The 17,616-nt window shown below is 39.3% G+C and overlaps 1 protein-coding gene across 1 annotated transcript in view; it reads left to right on the plus strand.

Annotated features, from left to right (window-relative positions):
• LOC123514388 (carbohydrate sulfotransferase 11-like) overlaps positions 1 to 17,609 on the plus strand; it is a gene marked incomplete at both ends in the record, with an annotated part of 36,681 nt that extends 19,072 nt beyond the window's left edge. Inside the window, 3 exons of the mRNA XM_045272288.1 lie at positions 7,292 to 7,417; positions 14,458 to 14,537; positions 17,036 to 17,609. Of these exons, the coding sequence (XP_045128223.1) occupies positions 7,292 to 7,417; positions 14,458 to 14,537; positions 17,036 to 17,609 (780 nt within the window). The remainder of the gene's footprint in view (positions 1 to 7,291; positions 7,418 to 14,457; positions 14,538 to 17,035) is intronic.
• Positions 17,610 to 17,616: the final 7 nt, after the last annotated feature.

Genomic DNA, 17,616 nt, shown 5'->3' on the forward strand with positions numbered 1-17,616 from the left:
AAAGGACATTGTCAAAAAATGTAAGGGACAACCAAAATTGTTCTACAGATTGACCTGTATCTTATATGTCACCATTATGACAAATTATTTAAAACTCGTATTTTGTGCAGGATAACTGTCCCGTCTACACTGCAAGAATCGTCTGCACATGGTTTGAGGAGCAGGCTGACATTGAACTCTTGCACTGGCCAAGCAAATCGTGTGATCTAAATCCTATAGAGAATGTGTGGGGCAACATAGTCAACACATGGGAGGAGGGCCAGGAGGGGCGCCTTCTTCAGCATACCATGGCGGTGTGGGAAATGTTCCGGCGCAACCAACGAAGTAATAATCATGTAGCATCCATGCAAAGTAGATTGGAAGATGTTATTGCAAATAGTGGTGGTTGGACAAAGTATTAGGGATAAGTATTAAAGCCAACATCTCTAGCATCATAAATTAATTTGCTTAATGTATTCATTAATAAATTTGTCATGACCCAGGAACATAACCATTTTCATCCCCTGTAATCCTATTGAACCTTAGACAATACATATGTGCAATAATTACAAAACCATTATATAAAACATTCGCAGTAATATGAATGTAGTTGGAAAATAATTAGCATATCCACTATACAAGATGCAACGAGGTTTTAATCAGTCCATAATTTCTTATTTGAAAAACGTGTGTTCACTATAGTGCAAATATCTTTTACACCTGCCAGTGGTTGAACCAGGGGCTGTAAGGTTTCACGAATAAATATGTTGAGTGTAAATTATTCATGCATGTTTTCTAGACCTGGAATTTTTTTTTTTTTTTTTATAATTAATGCAAGACATGGTTGTTCAAGCACAAATACATATAATCATGAATAATGACAATATACCATATTTCATAAACTAAGAATTTAAAAAAATATCACAGGTAGATTTGACAAGGTGCATTTAACCGTTTGGAAAGTATCTCGACATGTTTAGATGCCTGTATTTATCCAAAACTAATAACATAAAGGCCATCAGTATGATGAAATCTCACGAACTCGGATGACCAGGTGTGTGTAACCACAAACCTGAATTAACAACTGTTGGTTTTGGACGGCTTCATGCTAGAAATAAATGTTTCTGATCTTATTCTAACCAAGCCCATATTTCATGATATAAAGAACTATTACGACGTGGGGGATAATTACCATGGCAATAACTTCGTAGACACAGCAGACATGACGTTGTTCCTATGATCAAACTACATAACCACCGAACACTCAATCAGTCTCTCTCTCTCTCTCTCTCTCTCTCGGAACAGCTGTTCATTCATAGATAGTTTCGCAATTACTGCGATGGTGCCACATCGTGACAGGAGTTAACACAGGGGGTACTAGAACTTTTTGAGGCAACTGTACTTCAGTAAAGTAGTACAGACACATAATCTGGGGTCCTTAGGGTAATGATGGAATGTGACCCTGTTGATGTTAAAATTTGGTCTGGATTGTTTAAGAATGCCCCCCAACTGTACTGAAATGGAGTGTTCACTAATGAGCATGTCTCTGATCAACAGTAGTTGTAAGGTTTGAATTCTGGCAGCTTGTGTTAAAGCCATCAACATAACCAATTTTAGAGTTAATTCTTTAAGAGTTAAAGCATGTAAGGGAACATGGACCTTGATTTCTGTAAGACGGGTTGCACGTCCCATGTGTCAGTGTACCTGGGTTTAGGAGTCCTAAGGTTGAAAACCCCTCTCATGAATTTGACAACCAAGGGGTGGTTCCCTGCCCTGCAGCCATCCACCACAATGCCAAGAGAAGACAGGGCATCCCTTGCCGTGTTGAGACACTCATAACCCACACCCTTGTGAAAGGTTTCAGTCAAAAAATTTACTATGTTACTTATAGTTGGAGTAGTGGGATCGACATCCCATCTACCACATAACTGCAACCACCTCTGGACATGTGGGTGGTATTGCCTCTCAGTGCCTGGATTCCAGGAAGCAAGTATGATGTCTGCAGCTGCCGAAACTCCTCGTTTCTGCAAATTTCCCCTGATAGAAGGCATGCCATGAGCCTCGTGTGGGACATGACGGGATGCGGGTCTGTCGTGGACGGGTGGGTTATGACATTCCTCCTGCTTGTTATCAAACGTGGGTAGTCTATTAACAACTTAAGCAGCATGCCCATCCCAGGTTGGGACAGTCACAGGGGAACCACCATCCAGCCTTGTGCCTGCTCCGCACGCAACTTTTGTAGGCACCTAGCAATTAATGAGAATGGGGGGAAATGTAAGACAGATCAAATTTAGACCATTCCAAGGAAAAAACATCAAAGTATTTAGCCTCAGGATCCGGCTTCCAAGAACAGAATGTAGTAACCTGTTTGTTAAGCCTAGAGGCAAATAAATCATTGTATGGTGTCCCAAAAACATTACACAGGGTAGTAAAAATGTGTGGGTTGAGTTTCCACTCATGCCTGTCATTACTTGTGTGAGAGGCAAGATCAGCTAAGGTGTTGTCCTTCCCTGGTATGTGTGAACATGTAATCCATGACTTGTGTTCCAGACACCAATCCCAAATTTGGGAAGAAACATCATTACAGGACTTGGACTTTGTGCCTCCCATTTCATTAACATAGTTTATGGCAGTGGTATTATCACAAAAAACTCTAATGTGTCTACCTTCCAGCTCATGTGCAAATGCCTGCATAGAGAAAAAAATAGCTTTCAGCTCCAGGATGTTAATATGAAGCTCTTTTTCACCCAAGGACCAAGTGCCACTTCTAGTCTGACACCCCAAGTGATGCCCCCAACCTAAACTGGAGGCATCAGTAAATAAGTCAATGTCTGTGCCTGACCTAAAGATGTGTCTGTGGTGCCAGTCTACGTTGTCTAACCACCAAGAAAGATCTAGTTTCATGTCAGCAGTAATATTTAATTTCCTGTCAAATTTACCATGCTCCTGTTTCAACGTGGCAATCTTGCCCGTTTCCAACTTCCTATAGTGAAGTTTACAGTAAAAGCCCTCTTATCTGGCATCAACGGGACCGCCGACATGCCGGATACCAGAAGTTGCCGGATACTTGAATAGAAGTGAAATTATGTCCACAATCACCACCCTACACTCACGCATCTTACCATAACAAAGATCAGCTGATCGCCACGCCGCGCTTCGTCATCCGCACTGCCACCTCACACTCACCAACACACAATACTAACATTCTCCTTAATACTTTCCTCTTATAAATAAGTTGATGGGTTACAAAAATAAAGTATACGTGACGAACCTTGAACCTGTGGAGCCAACCATCAGAGAACTGGCATGCCCCTTCCTCGCCCATCTTCTTAGCTAAATCACGCCCTTTCTCTTGTAACATTGGGCCTGTAAATGTGACTCCTTCTGATCTTTTCAAGCTGAACCACTCGTATAACACTTGTCCATCGTTTCACCATGATGATACTGCAGTGTGTGACGATTTTCCACTGCCTTTGGGGTGTCGGTGGCTTTCATGTAATCGCGCAACTTTTTTGTTTGCTATTTAATGTCATAAATAGTTGATGAACCCACACCATATTCTGCCATTAGTTTCTGTCTGCTTTCACCTCTCTCTAATTGTCGACAAATGTCTACCTTCTGCTTAAGTGTAAGCACAACACGCTTCCTCTTTTCTACAACTTTAGGCATGATGTAGGCGTCAGGCGATAAACAGTGCAGTGGGCCGTGGGTGGTGTGAAGTAGTGTGCTCTGGTGGCAAGGGGACAAAGTATGCCTCGTGTGGGAATTTTAATCAATTTTATGAGTACACAATGATTTTTTATTGATTTTAAGGGTCGGGGAAAAATGTGCCAAATACTTGACGCTGCCGGATAAGAGGGATTTTACTCACCTAACTCCACTGCTGGGATTGCAGCCACCAGAAGGCCAATCACCCTGGCCACCTCTCAAATGGAAGTAACATCTTGACTCAAAAGACTTGCACATCCTTGGCGAATTTTGATTAATCTACGCTCAGGTAATGAAGCAGTCATGAACTTGGTGTTAATGACATTTCCTAGGTATTCAATACATTGTGTGGGGGTGAGAACAGACTTCTCCACATTAACACAGAACCCCAACAATGAAGTGAATTGCCTTAAGGCAACCTGAATAAGAATTGCTGCAAATCAATGTCATCAATAAAACTGGTGATAGTGTATCCTTCCTTCCTTAGAGTGGCAAATACTGGCTTCATCAGTTTTGTAAAAAGCCAAGGACCCTCAGAAATGCCATTGGGGAGGCAGGTAAATTGATAGATAACAAACACCCTACCATGTAAAACATAAAAATCTTTGTTGCTCATCTGTGACCTTAACAGAAAAATAAGCATGCCTGAGATTAACAGATGCCAGTAAATCACCCTTATTGATAAGCCTAATGGCCTGTTCAAAATTTTCCATTTTAAAATGCTTTTAGGGTATGTATTTGTTTAGTCTCTAAATTAAGGACCAGGTGAAATTCCCCGTTTTTCTTTTCTCTCAAGAAAATGGGTGAGATGACCTGCTGAGTTTGCTTGTGTGTAACTTTAATGACTTTAAGCTGTAAAAAATTTTTGATTTCGCCAGAAATGATCTCTTGTTGCATAGTGTTGAACATGTATTCCAAATCACTCAATAATAAAAGATGAATACCATCAACATCAATGTCAAGGTGACAATGTTCAACAATATCCAGTATAACACCATTCATGCAGGAAACTGCAGCCTGCCACCTTCAAAACATGTAATAGCCTGTAATGTTACTGGGGCTGCCTGCTGCAGCCGCCCCGGCCCTTGGCGTTTTTTGGGTCCGCATCATGTTGAGCAGAAGGCTGTCATGGAGCAGCCCTGGAGCCAAACCTCTGTTGCCCGTAGGGGCGAAAACTGGCGTAGAAGCCCTTACCAGCAGACTTGTTCCAGTATCCACCAGGGCGTTTACCTGTGAACTTAAAAGGAAAGGCAGGCTTCATCTGTGAGAACTTGTTCCAGTATCCACCAGGGCGTTCACCTGTGAACTTAAAAGGAAAGGCAGGCTTCTTCTGTGAAAACAACCTCCTGTTGTGAAGGCGAACGTTGGTCCTAGGGACATGAGGAGGCCCGCTGTAGGCACGTGAGGAAGGAGGGGAAGGTGACCTAGAGGCAGAGGACGCTTCACCTGACTCCGACGTAGCCGCCGTACTGCGATAACAAAAACAAGCCGTAAGCCCGATAAATAGGCCCAACACCAGCGGAACTGGTATAACATCCATACAACTCGACCCAAAAAACGGGTAATGAAGTTGAAGGCACTGTACCTGCGTAACAACTAACATGGCCTTACCTGAAAGAAAACAACAAAGAACAGGGTGTCTGCATGACACAAAACAGCATCTGCCCGCCGCGGTGATCAGCAAACAACTGCCGGCAGCACGTGATGCACTCTCTCTCATGGGAAATTTCTGCCCAGCAGTTCGGTGATCTTGCCGAAGTAAAATTAATAATTATAGGTAATAACAAATATATATATATATATATATATATATATATATATATATATATATATATATAATTGCAGCTGCACCTGCAAGTCTCTATACTGACTCACTGGTGATGTGTTTTACTGATCATGGCCATCGTCATAGGGTTGAGGAAAGGCTGTACTTTTTCTGACATTTATTGATGAGTAGGTGTGACTCAAAGAACTGTGGACAGATTCTTGGTCTCAATTTTTTATAAATAACATTTTTAACTGGTATAAAACACTTCCAGATATTACACTAGTTATAAACTACACATTCATTCAATTTAATTGGCACTATGGCATTTGGTTTATACTACAAAGGTAAGATATTTATCTCATTCACCAATCCCTGCCTGGTCTTAACCTGGCAGTGTCTCAGGTGTGAGTGATGCTCGGAGGCGAGTGTCAGGAGCTACTCCCACTAAACAACCTTGCATCAGTATAAGGCTTTATAAAGCATTAGTACTAATGCTGAGGTATATTACATGTATTTTCATGCACACAGAAAAAAATATTAAACATTTCTCTTTTGATTATTGAGGAATAATACTGTGACATGTAAACCCTTACATGCAGTAACATGGATCCCATAAATAGTGTAACAATTCACCTTAATTTTAACAATTACATTTACCTTACAGTTAGTACTGGCACATATTAAGTTTTTTGTTACAATGGCTTCTTCATGGGAATGCTCCAATCTACATTACATATCACTCTTTAGTAACAATATCAGATTATGTGCTGGTCCTGTTGGCGTTTGTATTTTCCATGGTTGTCCCTCCAAAGGGCTATGTGGGTTTACCCAGTGTGGGTCAAATTGACCTCTGCAGAGAGTAAATCCCCTATCCTAACCTTACCTTAGACCAGTGTTTCTTAAACTTTTTTGTGCAGCGGACCCCTTTTATTAAAATTACTCATGTAGCGGACCCTTTATTATTATAATTTTCCTCTTGAGTTTGAAAGTGTTTGCAGGTCATAATATACTGAAATTACAACTGAATTATTTATTACTGGCTTATCTTCAAAATAAATGTTTATATTTTGCTTAACATAATTTCCACAACATTGATAATTTTGCATACAATTTTTCATTTGGTGCTACAAAAATAGGAATTTATGACGTTTTGGCCGAAAATTTGACTGAAATCGATATTAAAAATTATCCTGCGGATCCCTTGGAACATTCCACGGACCCCTGGGGGTCCGCGGACCACACTTTAAGAAACACTGCCTTAGACCATAGGCATGGTAACAGTATTAACCTTCCCAAACCATATGTTAACCTATTTCAGCCACTTCACCAGGGTTTTACAGCTACATATTTACACTGTCTCTTCTTCAGAGTGCACAGATGTTTCTGAAGCATGATACCTGGTGAGAGGGCAAAGTCTGGCCTGGGTATGACTGGTAAAATAATGGCAACGTGGGTTTAGATCTCCTTACCCCTCAACCTACTACGTAGCATTGATACCCACAAGTTACATGGGCAGAGTTTGAATTATGAATACAAAGAGGGGTTCAAAATGCTTTATAGAGCAATACCTTGATGTTTTGCAGTTATTACACCACCATCACCACCACCACCACTACTGTTACTGCTGCTGCTGCTACTACTACTACTGCTACTGCTACTACTACTACTACTACTACTACTACTACTACTACTACTACTACTACTACTACTACTACTGTTGCTACTGCTACTGCTACTGCTACTACTACTACTACTACTACTACTACTACTACTACTACTACTACTGTTGCTGCTACCATCACCACTACCACTACTACTACATTTTTACTTTTGCAGCTAGCAGGTGTGGAGGACCAAGAGCTTAGAGACTTCTCGAGACATCACCTACTGCTGCGAGACAAATACCCGATGATGCCTGGACCTCAGCTCCGCCAGATAATGCCTATGACCATGAAGTTTATGGTGTGTGTTTATTTACCAAATTGTGCTTTACAGGAAAAGAGCTATGCTCATGCAGTCCTGCCTCCCTATCTCTAAGCATCAAGCTTAGCTTTAAACTCATGGATATTCCTTGCTAGAATCACTATTTCCTCTACATTGTTTTATATAAGGAAACTATATTTCGTGACATCTCATCTGCACACTGTCTTCTTTAATTTCATTCTGTGTCCTTTTGTGTCTCTGCAGTCCCACATAAGCATGTCTTCTTTGTTCAGTTGGTCCTTCCCCTTCAAAGCATTATATAAAACAATCAAGCCTTTTCTCTTTATCTTTGTTGTAATATTGGAAGTTCTAATCTCTTTAAACTAGGAACCATTTTTTGTTGCAGCTCTTTGGATCCTTTCTAGATCTCATATCTTTTTTATCATGAAGTGACCAAACAGTTTCAGCATATTGCAGTCTAGGTTAAATAATATATTCTGTCAATTTTTTTCATAATATTTTTGCCCATCTTTTCATCTTTCTCAGTAATTCATGTTATCCTACAATATGTCATCCTAAAGTTCTGGTTAGTGTGGGGCTGTGCAACAGAGGTTATGTGTAATTTTCTTTGTGCTCTATAGTTGGTCTTTTGCTGTTGCCAAGCATATATATATATATATATATATATATATATATATATATATATATATATATATATATATATATATATATATATATATATATATATACAGTAAAACCTCGCTTGACGAACGTCTCTAGGGACAAACAATTCGGGAGACAACCAAAAAATTTGTCAATATATCGACCTAGGGAACGAACGATATTTCAGGGGATGAACGCGGTTAAACAGCTCGCTGGCAGGCAAGCCGTTTGTGTGATAGCTAACCCGGCTATCACACAACAACAAAACAAAACATAAGCACAAAAGAAAATAGAAACAGGAACATATGAAAAATATTACATAACATAATCTCCGTACCACCACGATTTTCTCCTGTTTTTCCTGTGCATGGTGATGTTACCGGCGCGCTCTACTGTCGCTTCCTCGGCATTATCCTCGCTGCTTAGGTGGCTCTCAGCATTGCTGTCATCATCATCCTTGCCATGTCCAGGTACTACAGATTGTGGCACATCCATCGCAGCTGTTTCCTCGCTCACCTGGCAAGGAACACTGCCCGCTCCTCTCACACTGAGCATCACCTCCGAGGATCAAAGGAATTTCCTGGCCACGTACCTTTAACTTCCCTTCTTGGAAGTCGAAACTTGCTCCCACACACGTGAGGAAGTCAATCCCCATCAGGCAAGGGTCTTCCAAGGCAGAAACAAAGACCGGCAATCTTTCCATGTTTGTACGCCGATGTTCACTATAACGGGGCTCCACATAGCGGCACTGACTTGTGACGCTACACAGCTGTTGTGTAGCTCTGGCACACTGCGCACATCCAAAGTCCTCTCTCATGACTGTCTTCTCGGATCTTGTCTGTCTTCCTCCCCATCCTCCTCTCCTCCATTCCATCATGCCATCAACGTCCAGTCTCTCAAGTAAATAACCTTTTCTTTTTTATTCATTTTATTATAATTTTGATAGCATTTAGGTAAGTAGAACAATTTAGGCTTTTAATAATTATTTTGTTCATGTCATGCATACATTAAAGGTCTATTTTGAAAGGGTTTTATGGACAAAAGTATGATTTTTTTTGGTCTGGAACGGATTAATGGTATTTCAATACATTCTTATGGGAAAAATTGATTCAGGGGACGAACAAATCGGGTGACGAACAGGATTTAGGAACAAATTATGGTCATGAGCTGAGGTTTTACTGTATAGGGTCATTTTCTGAGCATAAATTTTGGGAAAAAAGATGCATCCTATATGCCATCAAATACGGTATATACTAGAAACATTACAGGTGCCAGAACTGTTTCCCTTAGGAACTCTGCTTATAACTTTACACCAGTCTGATGTTTCACCTTAATTATTGTTTTCATTTATCAATCCCTTAACAAATCTGATATACAGTCCAGTGTTTTGCCCTGCAAACCCTCTACATTTTCAGTTTTCTATAACAATCTCTGGTGGGTACTTTATGAAATGGATTTTTAGAATCAAATAGACACAAGGCTGCCCAACCATCCCTGTCTTGAATTATATCAGTTGCTCTAATGTAAGACCTCAGTGAATTTCTGACACAAGATCCTCCACTTCTGAAACCATCAATGTGTATGATTATTCTAGATATTTCATCCACCTGTCTAACAATTCTTTCACATGTTTTTTGCAACAGCGCTTGTTAGAGACACTGGTCTATAATTCAATGGTCCTTCTTTATTACCTCCTATGAAAATTGATACTATATTATCTATTATAATGTGTATTATCCAATTTGACACTATCTGTCCCTAGAGGCCTTCTTACATCATGATCCTTCATCCTTTTCTTACCTTCTTAATTGTCCACTTGAAATTCCCATAACACTTTGTCCTTTTACCATGCACCATCTTCTATAAAGTTGCATTTTCTAGTGATCACTGATTGAAAGCATGTGTTCTTTAATTCAGCCTATGATAGAGCATCTTCAAAAAGTGTTATCTACCTTTAATCTGTCTCTACCTTATCTATTTTCATTTTACAATTTACATATCTGTAAAAGAGTTTCAGCTCTTTCATGCATTTATAAACTGTATACAGGCAACCCCTGTTTAACGAAGGTTCACACAACGAAATTTTGCTACAACGAAGGTTTCATTTTACTACCATCTGCTCATTTAATGAACACCAAACTCGCTTTAACGAAGTTTTATCCAGGTAATTTTTTCCAAGTTTGAAAGCCCTGCCATATCACGCAATCCGACAAGCTTTTGAATACACAGCAAATACTAAGGCCTGCCTCAGGAGAAATCCTGGGACACCTGTAAGATAAAGATCAAGCCTCTCGTGGACAACACGCACCTCTCACTCCCATAACAGCGTCAGCAGCAGATCGTCTTCCCTCGCTCAACATGCCACCAAAACGCCCTGAATGTGGCTTAGCGTTCCTAAGAAGACCAGGAAGTCTCTTACTCTCGAAGTGAAGCTGGATATTATTCACAGATACGAGAGAGGCGAGAAAACTATAGCCACCATCTTGACTCTATATACTGTCTCTACTATTTTCAAGTCAGCAGACTATTAAGAAGGCTGGTGAGACTGTATCTTCCTTGCAAGCTAAAAGAACCACTTGAACTCGTGACTCTACAATGGATAAAATGGAAAGCCTTGTGGAAATGTGGTACATAAGTTTTGAATGCGGTACAATGATGCACCCTTTGTTTACATTCCACAGGTTGTTGGTTAGTGTCTTTCCCGTTTCACTCTCCCTCCCTTCATAAATTTAAGATCATCAACATTATAAAGTTACGTACATACATACATTAGCGTACATTATAATGACTTAAACTAAATTTAACTGCCTAAATGTTAAACTTCATAATTTTTACTTTCATTAAACCTTTCACTGTACTATGATGCACTCTCGCTTTGCTTACTCTCAGTGGAAGTTCAAGTCAGGGGTTAAACTTGTTATAATCGGTTCGCTTAACGAAGGGTTTTTTAGGAACGTAACCCCTTCGTTAAGTGGGGATTGCCTGTACATCTATCAAAATTCCTTTCCTCTTTTCTTGAGATCTGGACATACTCATCACTTGCTACTTTAAATTCTTTCTATTTCTCCTGTCCTTTTTTTTCCCCCATTCATTCCAAGCTACTGCTTTTTCTCTTGCTAGTTTATATTCTGTATTATATTAGTCTTCTTTCTTATACTTTCTTATTGTCTTTGTTACATATCTGTTGACCATTTCATTATAGATTTTCATAAATATATCCCACTTTTTCTACATATATCTTGCCATCTGTGTTTGCTAAGGATTTTCTCATTTTAATAAAGTCTGCCTTCTTATAGTTATATCTTCTACTTTTGTAGGTTTATCTCTTGTTTTCTTTTAAACTGCCTAATTTTAATTCAGTGAACAGCTGATCACTTGTGTCTAAAGGCCACTGTGCGTGTGCCTGCTTCTGTATTTCCATCTTCCTATAACTAGAACTTTTCAAGAGGGAAGTTTCAAGACACTTGTTCATATACTGTGTGTGTGCCTGCTTCTGTATTTCCTCCTTCCTATAACTTGAACTGTTTCAAGACACTTATTCATATTAGACATATTTTTGTTGATCATTTTTTATTTCTGTTGAGGGCCATAGTAGGCTTTTATTTTTCTGTTTTTCTTTGGTTGGCATCCCTCTTACATAAAAAGGGATAAATACAAATGTTCTCATCACTTGCACTGCTTCCCACACTACTTATACTTCTTTATGACAATCATTTCAACATTAGTGAACAACCCCATAGACAGACTGAATGAATTATACTTCTTGTCACATGGTTTCATACCTTGATATGCCTTTAGCTCTCAGAAGGACCATTCTGAAGACTTAACATAAGAACATAAGAAAAGAGGGAAGCTGCAAGAGGCTGCCAGGCCTATATGAGGCAGTCCCAATGTGCTTATGCTACCTAATTCCATCTATCTTCCCCATCCATGAATTTATCTAACCTTCTTTTAAAGCTCCCTATTGACTTAGCCCTGATTACATGACCACTGAGACCGTTCCTCTCATCAGCCACTCTGTTCGAAAACCAGTTTCTTCCCATTTCTTTCCTAAACCTGAATTTTTCAAATTTAAATCCATTATTTCTGGTTCTGTCCCCACTACTGATCCTAAGAACTACATTCATGTACCCTTTGTTAAAACCCTTATGCTACCACTTAAATACTTCTATCAGGTCTCCTCTTAACCTATGTCTCTCTAAGGAATGCAAATTAAGTTTTTTCAGTCTCTCTTCATAGGAATATCCTCATTCCCTGAATCTTTTTAGTCATCCTCCTTTGCACTGACTCCAACAGAGCTATGTCCTTCTTGTAATGTGGGGACCAGAATTGTACCGCATAGTCACAATGTGGCCTGACCAGCGCCAAGTATAATCTTATCATTACTTCGGGACTCCTGCTTTTAACACTTCTAAAGATGAAACCTAATACTCTATTCGCTTTATTTCTGGCCTCAATACATTGCTTCCTTGTACCGAGATCGGAGCTAACTATGACTCCTAAATCTTATACTTGGAACTTCCTAGTGCCACGTTATCTATCGTGTACCTATTGCTTGGATTATCTCTACCTACGCTCAGTACCCTGCACTTGTTAATATTGAACTGCATTAGCCATCTATCTGTCCATTCTTTCATCCTATCCAAGTCAGCCTGCAAAGCCTTGGCATCCGAATCGGACCTTATTAATCTGCCTATCTTTGTGTCGTCCGCTGATTTACTGATATCACTATTAGTTTCACCATCCAAGTTGTTGATATATATTAGAAATAATAATGGCCCTAAAACTGAGCCCCGTGGCACCCCATTAACTACTTCACCCCACTTGGAATTAGATCCATTAATTACTACCCTTTGTCGCTTGTCGTCTAACCACACTTTAATCCAGCCTAATATTCTACTTTCTATACCATGTGCTTTAACCTTTTCTATGAGCCTCTGGTGAAATCTAAGTATAGAATGTCATAATTATCACCTTTATCTGCCGCCTCATAAACCTTACTATAAAAGCTCAACAAGTTTGTAAGACACGACTTCCCCTTCATAAATTCATGTTGTGTGATTTATCAAGCCGTGCTTGTCTAGGTGTTCCCTAATGTTTTTCGCTATTATTGATTCCATTAATTTACCCACAACTGAAGTTAAGCTAACAGGCCTGTAATTAGACTTTAGGGTTTTATCCCCTTTCTTAAATATAGGAACCACATTAGCTTCTCTCCACATTGTAGGTACCTCACCTGACTCCAGTGACATCCTAAAAAGTACCGTTACAGGCTCGCTGACGATTTCCTTGCATTCCTTTATAACCCTTGGATATACTTCATCAGGTCCCTGTGACTTGAATTTCTTTAGTTTATCTATCTCCTGTTCTACCATCACCTTAGTTATATGAATATCTGTCAGCTTTTCACTATTCTCTGCCCTAAATATCTGTTCGCTATCTGAGATTTCCTGTGTTCTCTTGGGTGAAGACAGTTAAAAAATACTCGTTCATAATTCTACTAATCTCTTCCGCAGAACTAGCCATTTCCCCATTTGTTGTCCATAATGGACCTAATTCTTCTCTACTTTTCATCATGTATAGCTGAAAAAATCCCTTGGGGTCCATCTTTGCTTGGTTGGCTACCCTCAACTCATATTCACTTTTAGATTTCCTCGTTCTTGCTAATTCATGGTATAGTGGTCTTAAGGCCTCATCTCTTGCCTTTAGCCTTTTATATATATTCCTTTTTTGCCCTATACATTGTTTTAATCTGTCTGTCATCCAATTAGGGTCGTTGTTTCGTGATTTTCTTGTTTTATATAGAATGTTGGCTAACTGACCGTCACGTATTTTACTTAGGAAGTCAGCATACATCTCACCAATCCTCAGCTGACCGGGATTTCTCCCATATTCTAATGCAGCCTCCCCCTCCGCCTCACTTTCTCTCCATCCCACTCCAACTTCGCACCTCTCCTCCCTTCTCTGCTCCTCCCTTCCTTCTACCTGACTATATCTGCCTTCCCCCTGCCAAGCAACTTGTAAATACTCCCTTAAGCCCTTGAAATTAGCCTTCCTGAAGTCAGGGACTTTTCTTTCTTTTTTTTTTCTAAAACTTTAAAAATCAAATTAGAAATCATTATTGAAATTTTCATTTTCTTTTTTACTTGTATGCAGAATATTAGTTAATTTTTATTACAGTTGTCTAAATCTTCCTGGAAACCACAAGAGGCTGCTAAAAATAGTTAGCATTAAGCACAAAAAGGTTTGAAAAAGTGACCTCAACATTAAAGAATGAATGAAGCTTGAGGCTTGATGGAAGCACTTGCACAAATTTTAATATATTTGTGTAATATATTTCTGTAGCTTAATATGAAGACAAGAGCAATGTTTTACTATTATTTATATATGTATTATGATCCTAACTTGTTTTACAGATTGCACGCCATCCTTTCGAGAGGGTTCTGTCTGCCTATAGAGATAAGCTGGAAGAGTATGAGCGAGACGTGAAATTCAGGTATTTCCAACATTTTAGGTTTCCTATTCTGTCTGTTTAGTATCAGTAAATGGTACAGGATGTAAGGTGAGACATTGTGATCTTGCTGACTTGGTGTGTATTGTCTGGTAAGTGATCTTAATTCTATGTACAGATTGGTCACTGAGCCGAGCTCTTTTCAGCAGACAATCGTGAATGAATAATATGCGCACACACACAGACACACAATTTAACCGATTTTTCTTTGATAATGGTGTTTGTGTGTGTGTGTGTGTGTGTGTGTGTGTGTGTGTGTGTGTGTGTGTGTGTGTGTGTGTGTGTGTGTGTGTGTGTGTGTGTGTGTGTGTGTGTGTATTTACCTAGTTGTATTTACCTAGTTGTAGTTTTACAGGGCCTGGGCTTTATGCTCGTGTGGTCCCGTCTTCATATCTACACTTATCCAATTTTTCTTTAAAACTATGTACACTCTTTGCTGATACCACTTCCTCACTCAAACTGTTCCAAGTCTCAACACATCTTTGCGGAAACTAAATTTTTAACATCTCTCAGACATCGTCCCTTCCTTAGTTTCTTACTATGCGATCTTGTGCTTCTAAAGTCATATTCTTCTCTCAGGATCAGTTTCTCATTATCCACTTCATCCATTCCGTTAATCAATTTATAAACTTGTATCAGATCCTCTCTCTCTTCTCTGCTCCAAGGTTGGTAGATCCATTGCCTTTAGTCTCTCCTCATATGCCATCCCTTTAAATTCTGGAACCATTCTTGTAGCCATTTTTGTAGTCTCTCTAATTTTCTTATGTGTTTCTTTTTATGGGAGTCCACACAACTCCTGCATATTCCAATCTAGGTCTTATTTTAGTACTTATCAATTTCTTCATCATTTCCTTGTCCATATAGTGAAATGCTACTCCAATATTCCTTAGCAAATTATCGTCTCTCTGAAAATTCTATCAATATGGCTAACCGGTTGATTATTTTCTTCCATTGTCACTCCCAAGTCCTTTTCCTTTTTACTTTTCTAGTTCTACTCCATCTCCCATCTTATAGATTCCCACTGGTCGTCTTTCACTTTTCCCATTTCCATGACATGGCTTTTGTCCACATTGAATTCCATCTCCCATTTTTTGCTCCATTTCCAGATCTTGTTTAAGTCTTCCTGTAGTATTTCACAATCCTCTTTTTGTTTAATGACTCTGCACAGTTTCGCATCGTCCGCAAACAGATTTATGTAGCTGTTCACTCCCTCTGGCATGTCATTTATATATACGAGAAAAAGTATTGGTGCCAATACTGACCCCTGTGGCACTCCGCTGTCTACTGTTCTCCACTTGGACTTCATATCTTTAACTATCGTCCTTATTTCTCTCCCCCTTAAGTAATTCTTCATCCATCTCAATGTGCTTCCTTTTAAGCCACCCTTCTCCTCTAACTTCCATAGTAATCTTTCATGTGGCACTTTATCAAAAGCCTTTTTAGATCTAAATAAATACAGTCAACCCATCCTCTCTCTCTTGTACTTTATCAACTATTCTAGAGTAGAAACTCAATAAATTTGTCACACATGACCGACCTTTTCTAAAACCAAATTGGCTATTTGATAATATTTTGTTGTCTTCAAGAAACTCGATCCATTGCTTCTTTATTACTTTTCACACATCTTGCATATTACACTAGTTAGTGATACCGGTCTGTAATTTAAAGGTTCTTCCTTCCTTCCACTCTTATATATGGGAACCACCTCAGCTCTTTTCCATTCTACTGGCACTGTTCCATTTTCTATTGAGCATTTTATGATGTTGTATATAGGACTTGCTAGTTCTTCCCTACATTCTTTCAGTATTCTGCCTGAGACTTCATCCGGTCCCATTGCCTTCTCTTCATCCAGTTCCTTCATTAACTCTTTTATTTCAAGCTTGGTTACTTTAATCTCTTTCATATAGATTGTCTCTCTATTACCCTGTGGCCTCTCAAATTTGGATTCTTTAGTAAAGACCTCCTGGAATTTTTTATTTAATAGTTCTGCCATACTTTTGGGTCTTCCACCATCCCGTTCTCTCCTTTTAACCTTTCTATTGTTTCTTTTTGCCTAATTTTTCCATTTATGAATCTATAGAACAATTTTGGTTGCTCCTTACATTTTTCGACAATATCTTTTCAAGTTCTTTTCCTCTTCCTTCCTCACCTTAACATATTCATTTCTCGCTGCCTTGAAGTTTTCCTTATTTGTTGGATTCTATTTCTCCTCCACCTTTTCCATCCTCCATCTCTTTTCTCCTTTGCCCTAGCACACCTTGCATTAAACCAATCTTTCTTTCCTTCTTCTTTGGTCTATATTTTGGGACATATTCCTGACTCCTGTTTTGTATATTTCCAAAAATAAGTTATATTTGTCTTGCATTGTCTCTGAGTTTTCCATCTCCTCCCAGTCTACGTTTTTTTTTTTTTTTTTTTGTGTGTGTGTATATATACATGTTTGTTGTGTGTGTGTATAATTCTTACTTCTTTCATCACTACAGGGGTGGATATTATTACTCCATATATGGCAAGAAGATTGTCAAGGTGTATCGCAAGTCCAGCATCAATGAAAATGAGAATTCAGAAAAACAAGAACACAAGGAGCCCACATTTAGAGAATTTGTTCAGTACCTTCTGGACACTGATGTGGAGGAGTATGACGAGCACTGGCGACCCATCTCCCTGTTATGCACACCCTGCCACATCAAATATGACATCATAGCCAAGATAGAGACACTCAGTCAAGACTCCAGCTTCATCTTGTACCACCGAGGTTTGGCAGACAAGGTGCAGATCCACTGGTCTCATCGCACTGATCAAACTTACAAGACCTCAGATGTGGCTAAAAAGTATTATTCACAACTCACACTGACTGAAATTAAACAGCTTTACCACAAGTATTTGATGGACTTCTTGATATTTGATTATGAACTTGAGCCATATGAGATGCTTGTGGATTCGCCCAGTATGAATATGACACTGGGGACAGATGAGAATGGTGAATATTACTATGAGGAGGAGGAGGAGGAGGAGGAGGAGGAAGAGGAGGAGGAAGAGGAGGAGGAGGAGGAGGAGGAGGAGG

Source organism: Portunus trituberculatus, chromosome 37 (genome assembly GCF_017591435.1).
Source record: "Portunus trituberculatus isolate SZX2019 chromosome 37, ASM1759143v1, whole genome shotgun sequence".
NCBI classification, from domain to species: Eukaryota; Metazoa; Arthropoda; class Malacostraca; order Decapoda; family Portunidae; genus Portunus; species Portunus trituberculatus.